The sequence below is a fragment of the Gambusia affinis genome, linkage group LG10 (assembly GCF_019740435.1).
Source record: "Gambusia affinis linkage group LG10, SWU_Gaff_1.0, whole genome shotgun sequence".
Lineage (NCBI taxonomy): Eukaryota > Metazoa > Chordata > Actinopteri > Cyprinodontiformes > Poeciliidae > Gambusia > Gambusia affinis.
Window position 1 is genome coordinate 13,242,277 of NC_057877.1, and position 27,948 is coordinate 13,270,224.

At 40.1% G+C, this 27,948-nt stretch overlaps 1 protein-coding gene across 3 annotated transcripts; it reads right to left on the reverse strand.

The window, feature by feature from the left end:
• Positions 1–613: 613 nt before the first annotated feature.
• Positions 614–27,820, reverse strand: ap3d1 (adaptor related protein complex 3 subunit delta 1). 3 transcript variants are annotated; one of them, XM_044129796.1, is made up of 34 exons: positions 27,449–27,820; positions 24,468–24,563; positions 23,647–23,727; positions 23,418–23,498; positions 23,199–23,306; positions 22,868–22,997; positions 22,025–22,164; positions 21,535–21,608; positions 21,380–21,429; positions 21,107–21,156; positions 20,751–20,799; positions 17,785–17,930; positions 17,178–17,326; positions 16,851–17,081; positions 16,534–16,765; positions 16,311–16,456; positions 16,043–16,184; positions 15,622–15,693; positions 15,212–15,287; positions 14,845–15,044; positions 14,140–14,213; positions 11,915–12,080; positions 11,592–11,741; positions 10,097–10,150; positions 8,413–8,508; positions 7,918–8,073; positions 7,629–7,676; positions 6,974–6,994; positions 6,408–6,597; positions 6,240–6,328; positions 5,780–5,865; positions 5,231–5,352; positions 3,236–3,315; positions 614–2,935 (listed from the first exon to the last, which is right to left on the reverse strand). In XM_044129796.1, exons 1-34 carry the CDS (start codon positions 27,542–27,544, stop codon positions 2,840–2,842), a joined length of 3,777 nt encoding a protein of 1,258 aa, XP_043985731.1. In that variant the 5' UTR covers positions 27,545–27,820; the 3' UTR covers positions 614–2,839. The 3 variants fall into 3 exon arrangements, with proteins under 3 accessions (XP_043985731.1, XP_043985733.1, XP_043985732.1); XM_044129798.1 differs by lacking the exon at positions 10,097–10,150; XM_044129797.1 differs by lacking the exon at positions 6,974–6,994.
• Between the last annotated feature and the right edge of the window lie 128 nt (positions 27,821–27,948).

Sequence of the window (27,948 nt, forward strand, 5' to 3'; positions counted from 1 at the left end):
CCTGAAGAAATTAATTGCCCACCCCTGTTCTGAAGCAACAAAGCATCTAGACCGTCACCCTATGACCTCTGTTGTCAGTTTAGTAATGTATTATATTTTTGTAATTTTAATAAATGTATTAACTTTACACCAGATCTGATGGAATGCATGCGTTCATATCGGTTCCACATTTGTCTCTCGAAACATTCCAGTCTTCGGGGTTATCAAGGTGGTTTTCAAGGGTTTGTGGTCTTTTCTGTTAGCACTGGTTTTGACAATGGATTTAACCATTTTCTTGCAAAATCACGAACACTGATCATAACTGTGGCGAGTGATGTGTCCTTTAGATGTTGTGGGTTATTATGTAATAAGTTTTGGGGTTTTGGTGACCAAAAAGAAAGTAAAAAAAAACAACAATTGTTAAGGCCAACACTTTTTCAGAACACAAATTGACAATTTGAACTTTTAAACTTTGTGCAACTATGTATCACACTTCTTTTAAAGAGAAAGAAAAGCCCAGCAGTAACCCCAGTTGCTATCAACTTTGGAGTAACGCTTGGGGAGAGACAGGGTTCAGATAAAGTCAAAAGACCAAATAAAAAAAAAGAAAAAAAAGAAGCCATTTGGTATAGGCAAGGTTTTATTGATTTATTTTTTGTAACACAAAAAAAAGACTACAGAAGTTTCTCCCAGAATTTATTTCTAGTTTTGATGGACTTTCTTTAAAGGGAGATTATATAATTTATGTTGTACTCTTGATATCATGACCATTTACAATGTATGTTTGATAGCTGAGCATGGAGAAAAAAATGAAAACAAAAATAACTGTTGAAAATCTTTCCTTCGAGCGTATATTTCAGTGCAACAAGCCAAACGTGGAAGAAGACCTCACAATGAGCTAACCAAAGAGAGTTGAGACAGCGGTTTGCTTCTCCGTACACTGCTTCAGGTTGAACTTTTAAACCGGTTTTCTGAGCCCCGTGCCCTCGGTGTTCATGACACCAAACCCTTCCTTCCCTTGTGTTTAATAATTTAAAACCTTCAGTGATATCACGTCTTAACAGGTAAAAACACAATGCCGTCGAAAATAGAGCATGATCAAGTAAACAAAATCATATTCAGGGGAAAGGGAAAAAGAAAAAGAACAGTATGGAATGACTGTTTAAGCATGTCCCGTGATAGAACAATAACAGAAAAAAAAATTACATTCCTAATCATGCAATATACACATTTTAATCTAATATTATGCACACAATGATCATAATAATGAATGAGGAGACAATTTCTCTTGGATTCAGCGAGGTTGTTTTTAGGAATGAGGAATACATACATGATCGTTTTCTTTTGACATTCCTGAAAAACAGATCACCTCTGTATTCAGACTCTACAACTGGACTGAATATCAAGTGGAATGGCTGACCCGATGGTCACAGACATCAAAATTATCTACAACAGCAGACTGATGCAAAGAAGGGCCTTAACAGTATATATGAACAAACTAGTTTTTATCTTGCTAAACAGGGTAAGAAGTCAAAAATGAACAACTCAATTCAAAAGAAGAAAAAAAAGGTTTTGTGAGAGGAGGCAAATTCTTCCTTGGGGTGGAAAAAAACCCCAAAATGACAACGGAGCATGAAAAGAGGCAAGGCGGTTTTCCGAAGGGCAGGGAAACATCAGGGATGTCACCTGGGTACCGGCTGACATGGGTGGAACAATCGTGCTGCAAACACTCGAGTGGCAGAGGCGGAAATATTTCACAAGAACACGAAGCAGGTGCTTTCTCCCGATGGAATTGAACTAATACTTGACTATAGAGAGCCTGAGCAGCATCTGCTAGCACAGAATACGCCTTCCTGGTGGTTAGTTTTACTATTATCAACTATTTAAATCCATTTAATTCATGGAAGGAATGATATGTCAATTCTTCAGAAGAGCTTGAGTAGATTGTAGGAGAAAAGGCACAGAGCAAAAAAAAAAAAAAAAAAGAACCATTGACCCCACTAAGTTTCTTTGTTTCTAAAAACACCACATCTGCTCTGAGCATGACCGATGAGAAATCAGGGACAAAGCTTTCTATTAAACCTTTAAACCTCCCTGCCTTTTAGTGTGTTTAGTTTTGGTTTTCTCTCTGCTCCATCAGCAATGCAGCTGCCCAAATGTTTAGTCTTCATACACCAAGTGAGGTGACCAAGTTAGAGTACTAATTTAAAAAAAAAAAAGAAAAAGTCAGTCACATTGTTTTTCCAGGCCCACAGAGCAGAGCTGCAATGATGTTCAGTAAGCGGGATGCAGGGAGTCGAGACGAAGGCGAAGACAGGCTTCAAACAAAAGAGGAGGAGAAGAGACCCATACGTCAAACAAAAACAAACTACAGACGAAAACATAAAACCCCAAACAGTAAAGATACAATTCAACCATCAACAGCAAACATCCAGTTGTTGCATTACACGACTGTCAAAGAATGAACTGCCAGCAGGGCGGGAGGGCGGAGAGATAAGGCCTGGGAGAGTAGAGGACATGAGGCAATCCAGAGCAAGGAGGAGCTGGAAAACACAAGTAAAAATCACGGTACACAACAGAGAAGACGATGCATGTAGACAGCGAGTCTGTAAAACAACAGCGAGGCCGAGTGACCACAGAGCTGAGAGTGCAGAAGAAAAAAAATTGGAAAAAAAAAAGAGAGAAGTATAGAGGAATCGGAGTGGATGTGAGGAGAGAGAAATCTTGAAAATTTGAGGACTAATAAATAGGGTGAAGCTGGAGGTGCCAGCCGCAGTGTTTCGTAATGTGATTGTGTTGCCATAATGAGGGAGTGGGTGGCATGGAGGGGCCGGGTGAACCCTGGGGCCGTCAGAAATAATCAGCACTGAGAGAAGGTCTGCTTGATCTCATCCAGCACATTCCCAAGCAGCGTCGGCTCGTCACATTTTGCGTCGATGGACACCGTCTGAGCAGACTGGGAGAGAACAAGCAACAAAGATAACATTTTATGATGAGGTTTAACATTGTAAAACAAACATCTGAGGCTCTAGTTACAAGAAAAGCAAATTAGCATGACTTCATTTTCAATTACACTAAAACTAAAAGGTTTTGGACACATTAAAGCAAACTCCATGTTGGTTTTAATTAAACAAAAGCGGTTGCTCTAAAAATACATCTGGTTTTTAATCATCTCTTTTTTTCTTTTGTTTGCATGTTTTACATATAAATTAACTATGTTAATGATGGCACGGCTAACGAGCAAAGAGTCACTTACAGTTTTGACCAGCAGACAGACGTGGTGACCCTGGATGGACCTGCTGTACATGGAGGCACAAGAGTCGATCCTCTCCACAACTAGTCAAAGAATCACAAGAGGAATAAACTTAGCAGCATTATTCAGGCTGTTTCCCATTAAAGAGGCATCTGTGGTGGAGCCATGGCTTTTCCTAACTGGTTTTACAAATAAGATTTTAACTGGTTTTTCCAGACAGAAGCCTCATTATGTCACTGAGAGCATCCCTCCCTGGAAAAGCCTGACACTGAAATACTGCCAACAAGACAGGAAAAGGTTGACTTTTGTGTGGCGAGTTGCATAAACTTCAAATGATAATTTCTCGATAATCAAAGCCTACTTACAAAGTTTAGTATACATGAAACACTAGGGGTGCTGATAAAAACTAATACCTACTAAAGACAAGTAAAAATTGTGCCAAGACTCTTGGATCTGAAAAAAAAAAAAAAAAAAATAGACTTTCTGTAGTCATTTCTTGGTATGGTCCCTCTTTGGCATTGATTTTTAATTTTTTTTCCATCATATTTGGATTGTTAAATTGAAAAATGTTTACTATACAACTCTTAGATGTTTTCTCTTTCAGTGTTAAATTGTATGACAAACTCTGGTAGCGACGATGTTTTCCAGGACAGCGAAGGTAAGTGCCCAGAGAGAGCAGAATCTAACTGGCTGATGGGGGTTGGGACTCCTTTCAAAACAACCTAAAGTTTAACTTCATCTTATCCCTGCAAACAGACGTCTCAAGATCTTACGTTTCACTTATAAGCGAGTAAAACAAGTTTTATATGAGGCTTCTCAAAGAGGAGACGCATAAAAGCGCTGTGCAAGTTAAAATACCGACACATATACAATACAAGCATAAAAAAGGTCCTGCAAACAAAGACAACAATTCAAAGAATGCGAAATGCATTGACTTGGGATTTATTTATGAATGCCTGAGAGAAAAAGTCCTAAGTCGTTTCTAAAAAAGTTGTTGAATCTCGTTACACACAGTGGAAGTGCTTTCCACTATCTCAGTGCCACAGACCTCAAAGGCTCTGTCCTCTTTAGTTTTAAATCTGATACGAGAGGAAACCAGAAAAGCCTGACCAGCTGACCTCAGGGACCTACTTGGAGCATGCAAGTAAAGCAAGTCAGACAGATATAAAGGTTTTGAACAACTGAGAGCTCTATATTAATAACATTTTTTTAAAAGGATCCTGAAACTGATCATTTTCAGCTTTGGCAATATTTCTAAGATGGAAGAACCAGTCTAACCAGTACGATGACATCAGGGGACAGAATAAAAAAAAAATGTCTTGCCATAGTTCAACTAAAAGAATGCTCAATGAGTTTAAAGAGTTGATTTAAACAACAATCTATACTCATACATTGTTACTTCTGAACTGATAAATAGCGCTGAGGAACTGGAGGTTTAAGTCAATCTAGGTAGAATTTATAAAGACCAACCTGTGACATAAAACAACTTCAGTATTTATGTTTATAAACTCAGTTTAAAGAAAAACGTCAGGAGCAAATGTAGATAAAATAAGAAAGAGCTGAATGTGAATTTACAATGCGAGACACGGAGCTCATTATTGCAGTTATTCTTACTCTTGTATAACTTTTATTAAAGCTGAAGCTCAGAGCCCTTATTAGTCTCCTGTTAAATAAAAACGAAAACTACTTTGAGATTTTAATTTTCACCTCAGAATATTTTAACTACTTTTCAGGAACTTGCTTCAAGCCTTCAACAACTGAATGTATTTTTTTTGTTTGTTTTTTTTTTTCTCAGGCCCGACTGGAGTTATTGCAGCACTGATGCGTCAGTGCTGCAGCTAATGCTGATGGAGGTAGAAACTGAAGGCGCTTGTGCTAAGCAAGCACCTGCCCACTTAAAACAGAGTTGGTGGAATAACTCAGAGTGGGTGCTTTTATGGTCTCACACAAATGGAAAACTGTGATTTAAACTTTTAAAAACCAAAGCAGACAGACTACCTGAGAAGTGATGGTGGAAGCAGATCCTGGCCAGCAGATGGTGGAAGGGCATGTTGACTCCCTCCAGCCGGAGTGAGCTGCTCTTCAGGTCTCCCGACTCCAACAGTTTTGCAAAAGCGTCGCTGAAAAGAACAAACCAGATTACAAAACACACCTGCGACAGCGGACAAAATGTTCAGCGGTTATCGGTAAGCACATTCCAAAAGTGTTAAGTGTCAAAGCAAAGAGCGACAACTAAAACTTACAAAAAGTCCCTAAAGCATGAAGAACACTGTTGAGGTTACAAAACATTTAGGCCGTGTACATGACTGTGTGAAAGCATCAATGACCCACAAGCACACGGAGTTCACGACCCTGGGACCTGCTCAAGGTGAGGAGAGTTTATTTCCCAGCTTTAGCTGAACACTGCCGTGCCATTAAAGTGCTTTGAGGGCCCCCCCCCAAAAAAAAAATCAGAAATGTTCTTATTGAACTATTTTTATTTTTGATTTGAGAAAAGACATCAATCATTTTTAAATATTTGTACATGTGTGCGTTCAAATCATCCACCTGTAGCAAGGAGTAGTGATTAAGTAGGAGGTGCAGGTAAAGTGCAGTTTGAAGTCCAGTTTCTCATGAGTAGAGTCGTCTTCATTCTGCAAAAATAAAAACAATACACAAATATATTTTTGTTGTTTTGGTAAAATTAATAAATGACATCCTCTATGGTATTCCATAAAAGTAACTTAGTTCATATTCAAATGGATATGGACTAAGTTGTAAAACGTATACTGAAAAGTCTGAGGACTGAATTAGAAATTTGTGTAAATGAATGGAGAAACAGCAAAAATTCATCAATAGACCATAACCGGCTGTAAAAAAATGAAAAAGAAGGAAAACAAAGACTACTAGAAAAACCTTTGACAAAAGTAAGTTAAGCACTGTCAGTAGAAATGTTCTTGCGGTTCTCCTGTAATGCTTCTGTTTTATTTATAGATGCAGCGCTGTTCGTGTGAATATTAATACCGACCTTAACAATGAAGGTTAGAGTTCCCTTCAGTTTCTGTGGCATTACGATGCTTTGCACAGTGAAGACAAACCGTGCCTCATTGGACACTCCTTCACCAACAAAGAAACAGAAATTGTTAGAAAGCCCAACTCGACTTTCACAGGAGCCATTCTGCAGATCCTTTCTGACCTGGAGGAAGTTGGAAGGGGACGACGAGGCCATCGTGAGGACCCGAGCCTTCTGGCCTCTGTAGTTTGGAGTTCAGAGAGTCCAAGACGTTGAACTCCATGGATTTGAGGAAGCTGCTGCACTTGTTTTCAAATATAACAGACACAACCACCTGGCTGCCATCCTGCAGGTTCCCCTGGATGTCATACACCTTGAGAATACACAGGACACGTAACCAAACAGGTTTCTACATCATAGTCACAATACCCAATTCATTCACAAAGCATTTCAAGAACTTCGAAAAAAAAAAAGAATTGGATAAAAAAAAAAAAAGACTTTCGAGAAACAGAAAATTAGATTAATTAGTTTGGAATGAGAGGACGCAGGGCTTCATAGAACCAGACTGAACACAATAAGATAAACACAGGGACAAACATCAGCCTTAGAAACTGAAGCAACACTCCACAGAGGCTTTCATGTATTCTGACCCAGAGGGAAAGTCTGTGAGAAACAACAAGGACAGAGAACAGCACATCTAGGAAGGAGTTTAGAAGATATTCTGTCACTGACAGAATGGTGAGCAATACCTCCTCAGCATCTTCCATCATCTTTAAAAAGAGCGAGAGACCAGAAAGTAATTTAGGCTTTTTTTTCCCTCTTATGTTATAATAATTGGGTTTTTTTAAAGGTCAACATAAGAAAATCCAGAACACAAATACCCTTGGTAACATTTTCACATGAAAACATTTACTCAGTGGATCAGTGTGTTGGAAAAGTTTTATATTTCTTATAAATGATTATTATTTTTAATCCAATGTGGAATTAAGACTCTTGTGGGCGAAAAAAACATTAATATTTCATAAACTTCAATGCATTGTATTGGTTTTAGACAGACTAACACAAAATGTCATACAGTAGGGAAGTGGAATGAAAAGTTGTGGAAAACAAAGTCTCCTTTTCATTCCACTTCACAGTTACCACTTTGTGTAGCTCTATCACATGAAATACCAGCTGCGGAAACCTGGGTAATCATAGCTAATGACACAAAAAAAAACTAAGATGAACAACAATCAGCAACAAAGACAAATGTACCGACTGTTTCTTAATGTCAGACTGAAGGTCAAACGTAACCCAACTTCTGAGAGTCATTCATGTTCATTAGAAATCAAACTGGGGAGTTAAATAACATATTAGTGCCAAAAGGTGAGTGAAATTTAAAAAGAAAACGTCCCAGATACTCACCATCTTGATGTAGGAATTCTCAGCCAGCAGGCAGTAATTGGACATTGGCTGAAAGCAGAGAAAAGCTCAGGTCACATCGGCCATTCTGTGCCACTGATGTTTAATATGCAAAAGTGTGATTGTAGCAGGAAGTGAGATCAGAGATGCTAATTGAGAAAAAAGGAGCATGTTATAATAATTAACTTAGCAGATAAAATACATGGGATGTATTTAAAAAAACAAACAAAAAAAAAAAAAACCAAACTCATTGGCACAAAAACAACCTTACAGTTGCTGCTTTAACACTGACCGGGAGGGGTTCTTCCTCCTCAACGGTGCCGTTCTGAACAGACTCCTCTCCAGCACCGTCACTATGGTGATGATGGTGGTGATGCTTCTTCTTCTTTTTCTTCTCCTTCTCCTCTTTCTCCTTTTTCTGCTTCTTCTTCTTGTGTTTTGAGGACTTCTAATCATTAAAACACAGAACATAGCCATTACTGAATTACTGTTATACCAGACAAATAAGTGTGTGTGTGTGTATATATATATATATATATATATATATATATATATATATATATATATATATATATATATATATATATATATATATAAAAGCTGAACAATGAAAGTGGCTGAAGCAGAGGAATACGGCAGATGCCATCAGGTTTATGTCACATAATTTACTCCAGCTTGTTGGAAGGAGCACTGCCAATGCGACAAACCCTGCCAGGGTGTCTTAAACTGAAATCTTGAGGGTTGCGGCCAAACGTTTAACTTTGATCACATTATCAACGTGACTCACCGTCTCCTCCATTTCTGTGTCTTTGGGTTCATCTGGCTCGGAGTCTGGCGCTGTGACGGAGGGCTCTGGGGCTGCTGCTGCTACTGTTGCTGCTTCCTGCTCAGAACACACGCCCAAACATAAAGCACCAGATTAATGCGTTAGCAGGAGCGAGCACAAACACGTATGGCCGAGTTTGCTACATCTGTGTCGGAAGAGGCAAGTGAATTAGGGAGGGCGATAAGCATGCCTCGCTGCCTTATATGCTGTGTGAAACTACTGCATTAACCAGCGACACAAACTACGGTGAAAACACTCAAAACTGTCTGCCAGGCAGGATCTAAGCAACATATTTAATATATACAGATACCATCTGTTTTGCTGGAGAGAGAATCAGTGCAGAAACAAAAACACGTTAAGGCCCATTTCTGGGTTGTTGTTTTTTTTTTCTTCAGGGCGGATGAGCTCCAGGGTAAAGATCCAGACACTTGACAGCACCGGTTCTACTTAGCAAGTCCTCACAAATCAGTCTACTAAAGATGTAAAAGTAAGTTTTTGTGAACATCAAACGGCAACTTCTATTTAATAGTGTAGCATGTTTGTGTTTTCCTACCGCTTACAGATGAGACGACGCAAGAAAAGGAACAAGCCAAAATGAAAGGTTTACACGTGTTTGGTGGAGGCCCCGTTAGCAGAACGGGTGGAGAAAGGTTTTAAAGAACAACGGCTTCAAAACCGCTAAGATTTTCTGTCATATCACTCCTATGCTTTGAAGTCAGTTTAGTGAGATATTAGAAAAAAATGTTAGGAGTGACCAGGCTGTCGTCACAGTTACAAGCACCACCTGATCCTGATTTAACAGGTTAATTTTACTTTGTCAAATAGGAATAACAAGCTGTGCAAAAGGCACACTTACCTGAAAATGTTATTGTACGTTTTTGCTGAACTCTATGTACTACATTTTCTTTAAATAAAGAATTATTCATACTTTGCCAAAAATAAGAATTATAAAAGTTAAAACAATGTTCCTGAAAATATAAAATAAACAGCTGCAAAATGCTGTAAAGGTTTTTTTTAAGTAAACATTCCTATTGTAAGGCTGAATATACACAAAATCCAGAGTACTCTGAAGGTAAGTACCCGCTTAGGTGTTTTCTCAGATCATGAAAGACTTCATCAGAAAAATCTCTAATGAGACAAATTTTTAACCACAAAATTAGTCTCACAAATAGGGATTTCCTCTCACTAGGTGATACTTGCATATTAAAACACACAACGGACCAAAAACAAACAAACAAACAAAAATCCACATGACTGCTAAGGAAGATTCAAGAGACGCACCATGATGCAGCGTGGACACCGACAAAACAAATTCCCACTTTGACCTCAATAATAGAAGGACACCCGCTGGGCAAAACAGGAACTAACGCGAACCACTTGCACACACAGACGGTACACAGACATACATGCTAGAAAAAAAAAAAAAAAAAAGATGTGCGCTTAAAAATGGGAGTGGATAGACTTTTATGTGACCTGTGGGTAGGAAAAGGGGGATGGGGGAGACAAAAAGGGAAGAAGCCACTGAAACAGTGTATGGTCCAAAATGTGAGGAAGGTCCATGAGACACAGGATTATGAAACAGGGATGTGCAAACTGAGAACAGAAGGGCAGGATGTGGAGAGAGGGAGGGTGGGAATGACTCAACCTGGGTGTTAGAGGGCACTGGAGCGTTTGAGAGCCAGAAATCCAGATCCGATACCTAGAAGAGGAAGGGAGGGGAGAGGGGGGGCAGGAGGTGAGGGCCACACAGTTTCTGTATTTTACTACTATTCATGAAAACAGACAAGAGACTACACTGCACTATTTCATGAATAAATCAATCATTTGGCAAGAGACTGCAGTCAGCTGTGGGGAAGCTGATACTAGACCAGATGAGCTGGTTGAAAGAGAGACTAGGAAGAAGCAACAGAAGTGCTGAGTCAGGGAAAATGATCAAACATCTGTTTACATGCGATCTTCTTCACAGCAACTGTAATATTTATGTTATAGTGTTTCTGATTAAGTAGGTTTGTTTAGAGCACCTTGCAAAAGTATTTGTACATCTTAGACTTCTTCATATTTTGTTACATTAGAGAAGTTTAATGTCTGGCAGGACAGGAAAGTAGCGCATAATATCGAAGTGGAAGGAAAACCGAGTCCACTGGTGTGTTAATGTAATCAAATTGAGGATGTCAAAATAAGAACTATTTTAATATAATAGAGACTAAAAAATCAGTCTTCTACAAAATTCATTTGCGTCAAAATCATTGTCACACAGCAGTGCTACAGAAATGCTTAGAGCTTTCTGAGAATCACCAGAACAATCAGGTCAAAGAATCTAAACATTGAGCTGCTGGTGCTGGAAGTTTAAAACTTCAGTAACAACCTGGCCAGAGGTTGTTACTGAAGAGTCTTCACAGCCCTCTTTGGCTGACAAAACAAATGCAGAAGCATTGCTCATTTTGCCTATAAGGCATACAAGCAGCAAAACACAAAAAGCCGAGGGACAGCGCTACAACTAACACTGCAATAATAAAGTTGTAAAGTTCCTGCACATTATCATATAACTGCAGGTATGAGTTAACAGGGTAACGTGCTTCAGCAGAGACTCTGTTTTCAACCAAGTAGTTAAGTGACGAAATGATCAGCACGTCCCTTTCATTACCTCTCTATTCAGTGACAAATGAATTGGAAGCCAATGTGGCCGATAATAAAACAACTTAATTTCAACACAGTGGTTCCAGACCAAAGTCGACAATTGGAGCAGAAACTCATCAAAGCGGGTAGTCTACCGCTTTGAAAAAAGGTGACTTTTAAGTTGATGCTTTTCTAAAGTCAGAGCTGATTTGATTTATACTTTGTGGGGATTTTTTTCCCCCCAATCATAACATTGAAATCATTGTCATTCTATATTTGGTAACATTTTCTGCTCTTTAATAAAAAGAACCCTGAATTAAAAAAAAAAAAAAAAAAAAAGAAGAAAAAATAGTTGCAGTGATATAGTCTTGCATATTTTTCTTAGTATTGGTATCAAATTTGACATTTTCTGTATTGTGTCAACCCTAAACCAGGCTGAGGGGTTTAAAAACTTTTGCACGGCACCATAATTTATCATTTCTTAGATGCTAGCCATTTTTGGCTTAGACTTGTTTTGAAAGTACCTCAGCAGTGGTAGAGGAGGAAGTGGGCGGTTCTGCCACTTGACTTGTTTCTTCGGATTGGAGCACAGGTTCGTCAGCCTGACCCCCGAGAAGATCCTCCTCCTTGTCTTCATGTTTGTGTTTTTTCTTCTTTTTCTCTTCTTTGCTCTTCTGCGAAAAAAAAGATTCATGTTTCAGTCAGGCTAAAGAACAAAGTCAAAGCAGCTGACAGCTTACTGATGTCCTTTTATAAATCTAATTAACAATTTCAAATACTCAGTCTGTCTTATGATACTAGATAGCCTGAATAGTGTGGGTCTTTGTGATCAAAACAACTCCTTCACCTTCCGATCTCTCTCTTTGTCTCTCTTCTTCTCTCTCTTTTCTTTACTGTTCTTCTTCTTGGGTTCCTGCAAAGTCGCATTTTCAGTTTCTCCATCTGTTGGGCTTTTCTGGGCCTCGGCGGCACGATGTGACCTGACCGGCAGCTTCTCGCTGTCTGCAAGCGGCCTGGACAAAAAGCAAAATGTACAGAAACCCATCACTTAACTCACAAGACTGTTACACAACTGACCCACATGGATTTGGTGCCAAGACCTGGAAAACTATGAATATTAGTTTGTTTCACAAGCTGACAATACAAGACATACTAAGGTGGAACAGAAAGCAATACTCAGGCACATTCCGGTTTTCCAAAATGCAGAGCTGTGCTATTTCTCTAAGCCTGAAACATTAGACAACTAGACATCGGAACATTTCTCCACACAAGCCTCTATGTCTTTTCACCCTCCAAGCTGGGCCAGCATGCAGTGTGTCCCCCTGCTGGCGAAGATCTATCGACAGTCAACGCTTTCTGTCTGATGTCAGACCCCACTTTGTCATTTTTTGGGTTAAAAAAATTTTTTTTTTAAATGTAAAAGCCAGAAAACATGCCGCTCTAGCTTGAAACGCATTTTATTCGTAAGCCTCCCATCCATCAGTAAACAACTGTCCAACAAGATGCTCACTTCCTTTGAAAGTACATTCTACTCCCAAAACTAAATAATTCAACCTCTCCCAGGATGACTTATAGAAAGGGTTCTAATAGAAAAATTTTATGAGAACCAATTGATGTTATGCTTTTCAAACATACACACTAGCACTGATCAAAGGACACATCAAAAGACCAGCAGTCAGGTATGACTTGGGAATGTGGACAGAAGCATTAAGGCATGTACCACATGTGATAAGGCCTCTAAAAGCATGCACCATGTCATTATTTGAAAGAAACAAAACAAGACAAAAAAAAAAAAAAAAAACGTTTTTTGGGAGCCTATACCAGCAGGACAGATTACTAAAGATTAAGACCTGAAAATATCAGTCCCAACATGCCAATGAATATGTTTGTATGCTTCACTTTATTGATAGTCTTAGTTTAAAGAGCACAAAAAGAAAACAAAACTTTTGTTTGAATTAAAAGATGCTGATATTGTCAAGGTGCAAAGTGCAAAGGTGCAGGGAAGAGGGGAGGAGGCATCAGGGTAAGAGAACAGGGACTTGAATAAATTGTTCAAAGCTGCTAGTCATAGAAAACACAAGGCAAGGAAAGAAAAGAAAGGAAGCAGGTAAGGCAAGCTCCGACTAGACAAGGGTGAGGCAGCTCCATTGTAAGTATAAAGGCATCTATTAGCGGAAAGACAAAGCCGGTAAGGCCGTCTGTGTGCAGCCAGAGCCCACTTCCTGTGGCTGGGGTTCTACTCACCTGCGCCCAGCCGACTCCATCAAACTGCCCGCACCGAGAGACAGTGATGGTTGTGTGCAAGCACAGAAAAGAGGAAGCAGAAAGCAATGAGGGTGTGAGGAAGGACAGGGCCAAGTGGCATCAACTTTGATGCTTTGGTCAGAAATCTCAACACAACGTGCAGGGTAGATGTTTTCAGGCTGTTTATACTTCTCTAAAGACATTTTAGCTTGTTTGTTTAAACATGTACGGCTTCAGTTCAGTCAAACAGCTTTTGAGCTTATATAGTCTCAGTGGTTCTCACATCAGCTTTTTTTTATTGCAGGGAAACATTCGCTTTGAGATTTTCAAATCTGCTCCAGACTGTATTATTGACATCTGTGTGGCTCTTAATTATGTTCATCAGATTCAAAGTGCCACAGGTGAGCCATCCAGGAACACTGAGAGAAGTATTTAAGAAAAAAAAAAAAAAAGAAATCTGGTGTTTCAAGGCTAAAATGTTTAGTATGTTGGGAAACAGGAGTTAAAGTGGGAAGAAAATGACAAGAAAACCTATTTTAGGACAAATTTAACACAAAAAAATGTATGAATTTGATAAATGTAATTAGTCCTGTACTGAAAAACAAAGAACTTCAAAATAAGAGATTAAGATAAAAGTTATTACCAAAAAAAGAAAAGGGAAAAAAAACATACACAGTTCCCAGCAAGTTGCCTCCCTGCCCTCAAAAACACAAACAAACACAAAAACCAAGTGGGTCGATTGTTTTGTAGATGTAGTTGAAGTTTGAAATGAAGAGTTAAGCTAGTCAGAACATAAATTGAAGCAGGATCAGAGCCATGTGGACTCACCTGTCCAGGTCGATGTCCAGAGCTTTGTGGGGGTCAGTGGGGTCTCTTTCATCATCATCACTGGGTAAGGCATTCTGCAGGCAGCAAGAGGATACAGCAATTAACACAAGACTTAGTACCTTGGCAAAATATAAATTTTTACAAGAAATCCTGATTTCTATAACCATGTAAGGCTCAAATGTAACAGTAATTCTTAAGTTAAGGACACCGATGCAACTTATTCCCCAGAGTATTTTCTTTTATGCAAAATATGCCTAAAACTGTTAACAAAAAAGCACTTTTTGATTTAAAAAGGAATTTAAACAGAGTTTCCCCAATATCTCAGACATCTACATCAATTTTTTTTTTCTCCAATCAGAGAGGTACTAAGCTACACAAGTTATACAGAGTAATATCAATACAAGTTTATAAAAAGCCATTTGTGTAGTGGTTACTCATGATGATTTAGCTGCATTGATGTGGTTTGAAAATAAAAAATAAACTCCGATTCTTATATTCCAGTTTTTTAGGGCACTGTCATATCTTAGTGAATTTACTGCTCTGCTTCAACTCGATGAATCAGTTTCGTTTTTCTAATTTACTGGTGGCTTCATGCATCAACTCAAATAGCAGCGAAGAGTTTAAACAAAAAGCAAAACAGTAGCAGTAACTGATGTCTGGGTCGATACTTAACCCATGACATTTCTAATTGACCGGCATGCCTACCTCTGGCATCTCCTCTGTAACAATGTCCACCATGTGAGCTGGAGTGATGTCCTCTTCGCTCTCCGGAGCCGAATCGTGCTTCTTCCCTCGTCCGCTGCGCTTTTCTTTCCTCTTCTTCTTTTCCTTCTTCTTCTTCTCTGCTCTCTCTTTCTGACGCCGCTCCTCCTCCATTTTCACATACTGGTCAGACATAGGCAGACCTGAACAACAGGGGCGTCGTTTATAAATAAGACAAATGAAAGAAGGCAAGAAGCAAGAGAATGGCAAAAAAAACCCCACTGTGGAATAGTCATTTTAAATGACTAATTTGAGATGATTGAGATGTTTTTAACGTTTCTTTGATTAATCTTATGATATTTGACCCCACCTGGGACTTTGAGAGGCACATTGAGGTCAATCTGCACTACTGGGATGTGCTCCACTCCAGGAGCTTCTTGATAAACCTACAGAGATAAAAAAAAACCAAAAAAAACAACAACAACAAAAAAACTTCATTACAGTGTAGTTAATATCTGTTCATTTGATGGACGATGCGCAAATGGATGAGCAGAACATTAGATGTGTTCCATTGACGACTAAAGACGTAATAAAATCTGGGCATGCAAAGATTTTTTTCCATACTCATTTATTCTTCTAAAATTATCCTGAACAAAAGAACAATGATAAAAAAAAATATCCTTAAGTTTCTAAACTGCCTATTAACTCAGTGTTTCATTTAAAGAGTGTAAACCAAAGCACTATTATTCATGAAAGATGAGTGAAAAGTGATCAACATACCTTCTGAGAGGACGGGGAAGCCTTGATGTAGAACGGATTGTTGGCTTGCTCCTGCTTTCTGGCTTCCCTCCTCTGGGAAAGAAATAAAATCCGCATCATGAATTAATCCATGAATAACCTCCTTACTCCGTTTTAGAACAAGCAGGGATCCACAGGGGAAGGCAGATAAATAAAGCTTTAACCCTGAGCTACAGATCAATACTTTGGTTTTTATTAAACAATCACTGCCCGGGAATATATTCATGCTATATCTTTGAGAATTGAGAACGTCAAACAAACATGCAAATGAAGGTGAAAAGAAGAGGACTTGTATTAACCATCGCCTTATACTAAATAATGAAACGCAGATAACAGGAGTCAAATCTTCTGCAACAAAATGAAGCCAGTAAAATGTGCAGCTGCTGCGTTCCTCCATGCGTACCCTCGCGAGCTCTTTCTCGTCCACTTCTGTGTGACGGGGTCTGGAGTGTTTCGGCTCCTCCTTCGCAAAAATCGCCTTTGGCTGCTCGTCCTCAGACTCGCTTTCAGAAGGCGGTTCGTTGATCCAAGCGTCCAGGTCCAGGCTTCACAGACATACAAAGATTTTCACACTTCAGTAGTCAAAATAATTAGGACTGCGCTGAAATTTTAGCTGTAGTTAAATATGTCGGTACATGGTACAAAAAAAACCAAAAATAACACACACTGACCCTTCAGGAACAGGAACTTTCTTCTGTGCTTTCGGGGCCACGGGGTTGAGTTCTCCTGCAAACAGCGCGTCGACTTCCTCTGCCACCTCCACGTCCTTCTGCTGAAGTTTCTGGATGTACTTGACCAGCTGCAGGATGCAGGACGCCTGAGGACAGAAGGTGAGCCAGTCAGTCACACACTTGACCAGATTAGTTTGTCTGGGCGCGACCTGTTCAGTCTCACCCTCTCCTGGACTTCCAGGTTGGCGCTCTGCACAAACAGCGGCAGCCTGTCTATCATTAGCTGGCTGGCTTCCTGCGCAGCTGTGCCGTCTGTGTTCCCCTCCTCGCCCTTCAGCACCGTTGCGAACAGCTTGGCTGCATTCTGAACATACACAGCCTGGATGTGGCCCGGCAGCGTGGCCACCTTGGGCCGCAGCATGGCCTCCAGCGTCTGCATGGGGTTCTCCAGGTGTCTGCCAAAACGACACGATTTATATAACCGCCCGCTTTCGGAGTCGTCCTCCGCTCGGAACATTGTGTGTGGAAACGTGAACTCACTCGGAGAACTCGCCGCAGATCCAGGCCGCAGCGTACAGAACCTCGCAGATGCCGTTCCGCTGCGTGTTGCCAGTCAGCAGGTGGGCGTTGTCCAGCAAAGTGGCCATCTGAGCGACGGCGAACGCTCGGATGGCCTTCACCCGAATGGCAACGTCCAACATCTGAGAGGCGATGAGGTGGCCGTGTCGTGTGCCCTCTAATCGGGTCAGCTCCACCAGGATGCTGATGTACCTGTCAGTCACGCAAAGGGCAGCGAGTGGCGTTCAATCCAACCAAGTTAAACTCTGAGTGAGGCAGAAAGGAGCGCAGGCAAACAGCAAAACAAACCATTCGAAGTTGGTGATGTACTGGTAGTTGCTCTGACTGCAGATATCGATGATCTTGGTGAGAAGTTCATCCCTGTAAGTGGTTCCTTCAGCTTTGTCCACATGCAGCATCAGCTTCTTTACGATCTCCATCAAGTTCTTCTTAGATACCTGGACAAAGCAGAAATGCAATCCGTAATGATGAATTAAGGTTTGATTTAATGTCTCTTACCTTAATAAAAAGACAATGAAAACATACTGCTGAGGCTAACACTACATTTTCCTTCATGCATGAGCTCCGTGAGCTTCCTGTTTATTCATCCTGAACAAACGTCATAATGCGGGAAACTAAATTAACTGAAATGCACTCTGTTTTTTTTTTTTTTTGTAAAACTCTGAGCTGACGATACAGATTTAATCTAATTTTGGATAAGATAAGCACTAATTTCTTCAAGCCATCCTGCTGTGTTATCAACCTTCATTGATATTAAGATCAGCTTCCACATCTTTGTGCTCCCTCCCGTTTTATTTTACACATCTCACCCAGACAAAAATAGCTTTTACATGCATGTTTACACATACTAGGATACGCGGGTCAAACAGTGTGGGGCGCCGTTTCGGCTCCGTACCATGCCGTAGAGAAGATCCAAAGCTCTGAGACGAATGGACTCGTCTTTGTCATCGAGACACTGCAGGATGAGGTCCTTATGAGACTGGACAGACTTGGGGTGCGTCTTCAGGATCTTGGACATGGCGAGCAAGCCCAAGTATTTCACTGCACCAAGATGAAAACACACAACCTCATACAATGAACCCAATAAGATTACCGCTCCTAATGTTCTTATATCTGTTGATATGCAATTTGTTTAGACAGCCAATTATTAATTTATGTGGATATTAATATTTTCAATTATTAATCTCGGTAATTTAAAGCTATATTACAGTCCAGCTGTAAATGCATTCACCCTAAAAGGGCTGAGCTAAACCAGGTAAAATAGGTTTTTAAAGTTTAAATACGGTACTTCGGCGATTCCACTGAAGGAATAAAACTCATCTTGATAAGAATAATTAAACAAAGACTGATATAAAAAAAATATTTCAGTTCATTTTAATGAGTATGGCCAACAACTGAGGAAAACGTTAAGATGACGTTTCTCAGAAAATGTGATTATTACCGAAGAGCAACTGAAGAATTTTTATACAAGAATGTTGTACTCATGTGCACAATAATAGGAAGAGGCATGACTTTGCAGTCACCCACACCCTCATGTAGAAAAGCACATTACTGGAAAGATTAGTGGATGGAAAAAGTGTGGTAGAACACTATGCATTAAGTAACAGCATAACGGCAGCCTCAAGAAGACTGTGAAGGAAAGACTCTTCAAGAAGTTTGCGTTTTCATTAGCTGTAAGCCATAATCATCACAACTAAGGAGAAATAAGCACTTAAATCACTCTGTCATGAACTCATCAACAGAGTTATTGAAATAAATTAACTTCATGATTTTCTAATTCACTGAGAACATCCTGTGCCTATCCTAAGTCCTACTACAAGCTACGGAGTCAAAAAGGAAAAACAACAACAACAAAAAAAGGAAAATAGTAAGACAAAACACACAGGACAATGGGAAGGACAAACACACGTACACACAGGAGACTAGTTTTGTTTTGATTTATCCTTTAAGTCCCTGACAGACGTTCCTCACACGCCAAAAGGATTTTCTAAAAAAGGCATTCTGTCAGTCATCGTATTGGGCAGAGTATAATAAAGCCTCTCAGTTTCCTCAATCAATAAACGTGAAGCAGTGACCTTGGGGTGAGGAAAGGCTAGGTGCAGTGAATACCATCACACAAACGGTCAGCCACTGACATGGGTACCTCACAAAAACAGCAGATAACGATTAATACCATCTTTTGCAAGTTATATCTTGCAACGGTATCTATTTTTGCACAATGCATTATCTTTTACTGTGAGCAACAAAATAAATAAGTCATTTAGTCAGTTTTCCACACCGTCATTTCTTACTCCTGTTCACTGAAATACTGCAGACACAACCTGTTTCTAAATTTAAGCTAAAAAGTTTAAAGTGTAGCTTAAAAAAAAACAAACAAAAAAAACAGCTTGAATATGCATTCGTCCATTTATATTTAAGACACAAGTTTGCCAGTCTGCTGGTTACACGCTTGTTAATGTGCCAGTTTGTTCTGTAAACATTAAAACCACTTTCCCAAAGGGGAACTAATAATTTTAGAATGCTGCATTAGCTCCACATTTGAGCCGTTTCTCTTCACGGAGCTGAAAACAAAACACTTAAGATGGCTTTATTTGGCATCAAAAAACTGGTTATGAGCTCTGCATGCCTTCCTAAAATGAAAGCTCAGAATTTAAGTAAAAATAAATTAATGTTAGAGCCTAATCTTTCCTCCTAACAAAATACTAGAGATGCAGACTTCAAATTTTTATATATATTTTTTTAAGTCTGGCCACAGAAGGAGCTTTCAATCCAATACTTATGAGGATTTTTAAGATTGTCCTCATTTATGAATAAAAAGCAAATTTACCTAACTTTTATCCGACATTTATGAACAACTGCAACTATGCAGTTGGTTGATGTGTTTATTCATGAGATTCTGTGGGATTTTAATTTTAATACATTAGAAAATAATAATTGTTTACTATTTGACCTGCAGATCACAAAACTGAGCAAATTAGAGTAAAACATGCTCATTTTGATAACTTTAGAGCATTCAGTATCTATTTTGCTGTAAAAAATCTCAAAGATTATCTGATAAAAGGCAAGATGCAAGACTAAAACAGAGCCCAACTCTAAAGAGGAGGGAGGAAAACGAAGGTTATGTTGTTCATGCATGCTTTACATTTTTTCCATTTTTGGTTGATAGGCGGTGCTTTCTCAGTCAGTATCTTTATTCTGATTTCCAAAGCTCTGTTACAAAACAGGTTCAGTCTCCAGCGAGGTTTACCACCTCTAGTTACCATAATAAGGTATTCGTTTTGCGTCACAGTACAGGCCGCTGTTTAGACGTAGCAGACGTCTGATTCGGAGGACCAACAACGACGCTCTAAAACCAAGCCCCATTTGATCAAAATATCTTGAATATTTCTTCAGTAGAAGATAAAAGGATAAACAAAACGTTAAACCTCAAATTCTAATGTACTACCACCAAAAACCCACTGTCTACACCACATACACACACCTACCTAGAAATGGATGTCCGGATAACTCGAACGGCTGACTACAACAATATAAAAACCAAAACTGTTGTGAATACACAACTCCAGCTTAAAGCCTTTTTTCCCCCTCTCAAACTGGATGGTTATTGAGCTACGAACTGAAGCAGTCTGAGAATGAACACTGCAAGCTTCTTCACAGTCTTACTCAGCAATTTGCAGATGCTGCTTAGGAACAATGGTATGCCAAGCAGGCTTTCTAATTTAGTAAAAGTGCAAGAAAGTTCGAGTTATCCAGAGTCAGGAGGTCTACGGTCTGGTCGTCTACGAGGGCCGACTGTTCCACAATCAGAAACACACAGACAATGAGAAAATGACACACTGCAGGCATTGACAGAGGGCTCACAGTTCTGGTCCGAGTCTTCTATCAGGATTCGCAGTTTCTGCACACAGAGCTGTGGGAGAGAGAGAGAGAGAGAAACAGAGAAACGGGAGAAAAACAAAGGGAGCAGAGGAATTAATGATTTTCTAGACCTTTCCACACCAGGACTGATTCCCAAAAGGAAATATCATGCAAACAATTCTGGAGCACCTAACTTTTTGGATCACTGAAAAATTGACTGAATGAAAAATGTATTTTGGCTTTCCAGTCAGACCGACCATTTGCTCATCATGCATTATGATTCAGCTGTAGTGGGAAGGATTGCATTGAATTTTCAATGCAAACTTAAATAGATGGGATAGAAAGTTGGAGCTCCCTACCTGGATGCTAGCGCTGTGGTTGGGCATCCCAGAGGACAGAGAAATCAACACTGCAACGAAGGACAACAATGCAATAAGCTCAGGTCTGAAATCTTTACAGAAAATTTGCTTACACATTTGGATAAATGGGATTTACTGGTTGGCAAAATGCATTTTTAACTTTCAGGGCTTACAACCTCAACAGTAGGAGTTGTGGTTTAAATGTAGGACTCTAATCTTTTAGAAACGGCAACAATTTGTTGAATGCATTCCCCACAGATTCCCAGTACTGACCTGCAATTACAGTGTTGACACATTCATACAGCAAAGACATGGCAGAGGTGCTGTGGGAGAGAAAGATGAGTTAAAGAGCAAAAACAGATTCATTTGCCTCAAAATGGAATATTTTAGCATCCATAGAAAAAATATAAGCAGGACTTTGATCTCACCTGTGGATTAAGTTTGTCAGAGGCTCAATAAGCTTCTTCCCCAACCTTGGCTCCAGAGGTGTGAGAGCACCAAACTGTTAGGAGAGGAAAAGGGTGACAATGTTGACAAATTAAATATTGGCGTTACAGTGTGAGAATTTGCCAGTTTCCCATGCAGAAGCTTCAGCACAGATTAAATCTGACTGTAAAGCTACAAATGACACGACTCTGTTGGAAATCCTTTGTTTGTTGTATCCAAAGTGTCATGTGATCTTGTGGGAAGAAGAGGCATCATTTTCTCAGTATGCATGCGCTCTTTTAAATAGTAAAATACTTAAAAAGCATAACACACACACACACACACACACAAAAAATAAATAAAAATACACCAGAACAAAAAGCACTGGAGCGGATTATTTACTTGCTCCAGACCTACTGGTGTTAACAATTCTAGTGTTTATAGTTTTTTTTTTTGTTTGCTGCAGCTGCTCCAGTCGTCCTGTTCACTTACCAGTTTGATGATCTTAATGAGAACCCAGTTATTGGTGGAGGAGGTCATAAGCTTGAAGAAAAGGGGGGCGAGAGACAGGTAGTTCTTTGGGTTTCTCCTTGCCAGCTCACAAATCACATTGACGGCTGCTGACTGGACACCTGAGAGAGAGCAGAAAATAATTAAACAGAGGGGAAAAAAAAGCCAATGTGATTGCAATGTCAAGGCGATTGCATCATAGTGCAATCGCCTTGACTAATTGAATATTTCAAAGGTGTCTATCATGCATAAAAGGAAAAAAATATATATTATAATAATGCAAGAACAACAAAAAACTAAATTTAGAACAACAATTATGTTTTATGTGTAGCAGGTAAAGCCATTAAATTGTGTAAAAAATTATCTTAAAGAATAGAAAAGAATGCCCATTTTAATCTCAGTTCCAATAATGGATGGGTAGAAGTACATAAATGTTTAGCATTACAGCTCAGGTTTGACTTTTGAAATACCCACAGCAGCAGGACTGAAACCTGGGACATTGTTTACAAGTATTTTTAATGTGTTATATTGTGAGGCTGGGTGCTGGCATGAGATTTAACACTTGAAAATGTCACCCCCCAGTTCATTTTAGCACTACAGCAGCACCATGCAACCTTAATTTCCCTCCATTCACTATAAAACAGTTCTGGTCAGATACACCAGGCTCCCATCATTTTGTTGATTATATTCATCTATGATTTGAAAAAAAAATGCTTTAGACAGCAACATATCATAGTGCCATCACATATGCCTCCAATAAGCACCACAAAACTGATGACAAATGCCTTTCTGTACACTAAACTCAATATATGTCTTGGTAATTACCTGGATCTGGGTCCTCCAGTTTCTCCTTGAGTCTTGGGAAAGCAGGGCGCAGAGATTCTGGGTACTTTAAAAATACCTTATACATGATCAACACAGCTTTCTTCCTGATGTAGGGTTTGGTGTGGGACATCTGAGTGAAAAACAGCAAAGGAAAGGAGAAATATGATAGTTTTATTCAAATTTTTAAAAGAATATACATTTCTTATCAATTCTGAAAAAAAAAGGCCTGGGGGAAAAACCGGAAATCCAGGGCAGAAAAAAAACAACAACAAAAAAACAGGACACTGAAGGATGAACCATCCGGATAAACTTGACATTTTCTGTGACTCACCAGTGTCATAATGTCATTAGCCAGATCCCGTGCGAGATCAGGGGTAACAAAACAAGACAGGCCTGTTAGGGCAACACCTGTGTCATACTGGTTGGGACTACTGAGATCCTGCAGGGGGAAATGGCCAAAACAGAAAGAAAAATTGTTGATTTAATAAAAACCAGTCAGCTCACAATAAAGCATGAACATCAAGGCGCACAAAACAGGTGCATCGCTGACCTTTCGGATCTGATTGGTTGTCAGCATGATGACATCTGTGCTCTCGTGGAAGCACTGTGAGGCTGCCAAGTAACCAATCCTCTGCAAAAAGAAAAGGCAAACACATTCATCAGCAAGTTGACAGAAATGTACCTGAATAGCACATTTCCCAAAGACGATTCATGGTACTGCTGTCAGAGAAGCCTTCTGTTGTGAGATGAGCTCAGCAATAACAGAACCGTAGTCCTACCTTGTATGTGAACTTGGAGGAACTCATGACTTCAACGATGTTGAAAGCAGCCCAGCTGACATCGTAGCCCAGCATCTGAAGCTGAAACACAGACGGGACAGATACGGTGGGCATAAGAGGAGAAGAGGGCGGCTTTAAACTGGGTCTGTGATAAATACCGAAACTAAAGCTCTAAATGTGAGCAAAAGCGGCAAAATAAATGGAGGCTTAAACCTTGATGAGTTTGCAATCTACAAATAAAAAACTGATTACATTTTAATTGGAAATTGTTCAGCTAGTAGTGGTGAAATCTCCAGCTGCTACACAATACAAGCAGCTACAATGTTACAGAGTTCACCTGATAAAGTTTTACAAGAAGCCATGAGAAATATTTCTCCATCATTTTGTTTTGCATATTAAGGTGAATCTATCTGCATCACTCCTTCCAGCGATAAATAACGCCATATATTCATAATAACTGAACATAATCAGATTCTATCACTTTTTTTCCTCTCTTAAAAAAAGCTTGCAAATTGACCAACAGCATAGTGCACAATTTCTAACAAGACAAAACCAAAACTGACTACAGTTTTCTTTGCTTCTCTCACTTGTCTTGCAGCGGAATGCACATCAATACTTAATCCTGCAAACTGCATGGAGCATTGCTTTCAGTTTTAGCAGGCGCTTAAAAACAAGGACATGGTCTTCTACTAGAAGAAGCAGGGAGGGAACGAATTAAACCGCCAGCGCTACACAGAGTCTCATCTGTGTGTGCATGAGTGTATATGTGCGGAGCAGAAATGACAGGCGGCGGCGGCGGCGGCAGGCAGTGGGGATCTTACGTAGGTGAGCTTGCACACAGCATTGGCCTTGACAGCAATGTTGTCTTGCTTGAGCTCCTGTTTGATCTCGTCGATGCATGTGGAGATGTATTTGGCCTGCGGACAGACAAAAGGAGTGGGCAAGGGGAGAACAGACAAAAGCAGACACCAGATCAGATTAGGTAGCGCAATATCCGGAGCGGCACGTTTCGACCGAGCAACAGAAAGCCAGCTGCAACAATCCTGGTTGTCCTGTTGTCGCTTTCCAGTCGACAGAAGAGGGAACTAAATAAATAGTTTGCACAAGTCCTGCCCTTTATGTTGCTCTCCATCCAAGATTGCATCTATTGACGCACCTACTGTTGGCTCAGGGAGGCAGCTGAGTCATACGTCAAGCTGTAATCAAATACAATTGTCTTGAAATACTTCCAATAAAAAAATAAAGCAGAAAACATGGAAGAGGACATTGATTAATCTGTGTCTGGTTTATTACTTCAAAAATTCAACTTACAATGAAACTTATTACTGCTTTTTTCAAAAGGCACATTGAAATACAGCTTATTACTAAACGCTCCAAATGAGTAAATTTAGCCTGAATTAAAAAATACATTAAAAAGTTAAATAAACTCATTAGAATAATTGGAATTGAAGTTCCAACAATTTAAAGACAAATTAAAAAAATAAATAAATAGAAAACACAAAGCAGAATTTCTTAAGCAGAGATATAAAATTAATCACATTATTAAAATTAATAATATGAGGAACAGCCTTCTATAACTTAATGATGAATGAAGAATCTTGATTAGCGTTCATTTTTCACAGGTCTTTTCAGTAGCAACTGAGAAGTTGACCTCAGTGCTCTGACTGGAGAATTACTGCACAACACATCAGCAATCTATCCAGGTGAATGTCCTGACTCCGGGGTGCTAGAGCATCTTTTCCTTCCACTTAACTTTCCTTTCATATACTTGGACAAAGCACTGAAAAGCCCATTTCTTTAGGAACAGCTTTTGTGGCTTACACTTCTTATGACAGGCTGATAAGGACTCTGCTAGACAATGATCAATTCAACAAATTCAACAGCCCCACAAAACAAACGCATATAGTTATGTGGAGTGTGCTGGTCATGTGTATGCAGTCATGAGACAGCACAGTGACAGGAGGAGGGGGTGGGGGGGGGGGGGGGCAAGGGTTGCTGAGCTCTGCAGCTGACGATCCATGAGACGCTGCGTTTTGCAGAGATCGCACATGAAGAGACGGTCTTATTCAAGAACTGATCAAAATAACTCAAATAACTGGGGCAACGTCAACACACTGATTCCAGTGGCTTTTACCTAAACAAGGCTGGAACTATACTAGAGCGTGCGAGTCCTCCAAGTTGTCCCATTTCCTTTCTTTAAACAGAAGAAACCAACAAACAGCTTAAAATCGTTTCCTCTACGAGTTCTTTAAACTGTGCAGCGACACCCTCACGGATTTCTTCAATTTGCTCTCTGTGCAGAAGCACCAAAGGGAGAACGAATGAATAAACCGTGTGAAAGATGTCGCTCACATGTGAAAAGCAAACGGAGAGCATGAGAAACTGCAGGCTGCCCGCGGTTAGCACACACGAACACAGAGACGTAGTATTAATATTTTAGCAAACTGTCCACTGTCGGCTGGGCAACCAGCAACTTATCTGGGCGATCTGGGTTAGGTTACGACTGACGGCGAGTACAAAACCACGATCCGAGTCAAGAGATCAAACCCAAACTGGCTTGAAAGACGCAGCAGGTTCCAGAGTTTTATTTAGAACATTTGATTTCTTTCTTTTTAATACAATCTACTGGTTTAGTTGCTGCAAAAACATTCTGCCTGTCAGATGAGACCGTGAGGAGGCCAAAGTTAGACAGAAATCCAACACCAACCACTAGTTACGGCTGCATATACCACTTATACTACCTAGTACCCACTGAGCATTTCAACATCAACAACCAGGCTAAGGATCACCAGCACAAGATGATTTAAAAGATCGGTTTGAGTTCCCACTGCCTTTGCTCATAGAGCTGCAACATGGATGTTATCATCAAACACAGAGTCAGCCTGATTGCTAGGTCATTCTGTGTATGTTTAAGCCGCTGCTTCAAAAAGGTCCACTTCATTCGTTTTAAGAAAGAGTTGGAGGAAGAAGATGGCAATGAATCACAGTTTATCAGGAAATTACTGCTGAAATATTTTTAGGACTTTTGCCTTCGAGTTCGTTGCAGAGGCAGATTATGTGTACTAAAAAGGTTAAATTGTTGTGATTTTATTCTGTTTTAGCAGCATGGGGATATTTTTCGCCCTGGGTTAAAGGTTAAATAAGAATATACAATAATGTAGCTACAAGGGGGTCAAAATGTGACTGTCACAAACCTCCTCAGCTTTGGCTGCAAGGTGCAACACAACGAAACTGAGGAGGGATGTTTTCTTTACAGTTTTGCTATTTAGACGCCGAACCAACATATTAGTATATGTTATTAATTAGTTTTTTTTTTTCCTCCCCGATCATACGTGTTATAGCATTAAAGACAGTGGGAAGCCTGCTCTGCCCCCCAGTGTGTGGCCCGTAGGCCAGTTCAGTAATCCTTCAGTGTGTTTTGATCTCAGCTATGCTGAGCAGTAATTTCCTGGTAAACTGTGATTCATTGCCATCTTCTTCCTCCATCTGTTAGCCAGCTGGCAGTATCAGCCCTGCAATAAGCCACCTCGTCAAACACCTGACACGGTTCTGAAAACTAACTTGCGAGTTTCATTCTGTAAAAAAAATATGTCATGAAAGCAAAGCTAACTCAACTGCCTAACCCCGGCTGGTTACCTGCTAACCGCTGGCTCTAACGTCTGGCTAACTTACCCACTGTTAGCCGTTAACGTTGGTTAGCTAGTCGCGGTATAACGGTGATGCTAAAATGAGTTGAATTATAAAAAACATTGCTAAATGTTGGCTTCTAGGTGTTTCAGGTGGCCGAGTGTGCTCGTTTTACCTCATCTTCCTTGTGATTCCGAATGCCACGTACTAAATCCTGGAGATTTTTATCGAACATCCGATCGATGCTCCCTTTGACAATCTTCAAAGCCATGTCTGCCTGTGACTTGTGCCGCTTCGCTCTGTCCCTCGGGGCTAAGCGCCTTGCAGAGACGGTCCTTCTGAGTGCAGACCGAACCGACCAACCCGCTGGGCTAGTCTCTCATCCACCCGGGTACAGTGGCTTTGGCGGTCCGCTACAGTCTACCGAGCCCGGGTGGGTAGGTGAAGCTGTTGAGGCCGGACAGGGCGTCCTGAGCTGTACAGAGACTCTGGCAATGGATCAGCGTAGGAGATGGCTGACAAAATGGCGTCTAGTCAGCTGACTGGAGTGTTGAAGATTCTCATGTGGGAATCAGAGGAATTAAAGGCCCAGAGCCCTGAAAAATCAGCCTGCTTCGTTTGACGATGGATATAATTAAATTCGGTGCTTTTATTTAATAAACAGGAGGATATGTA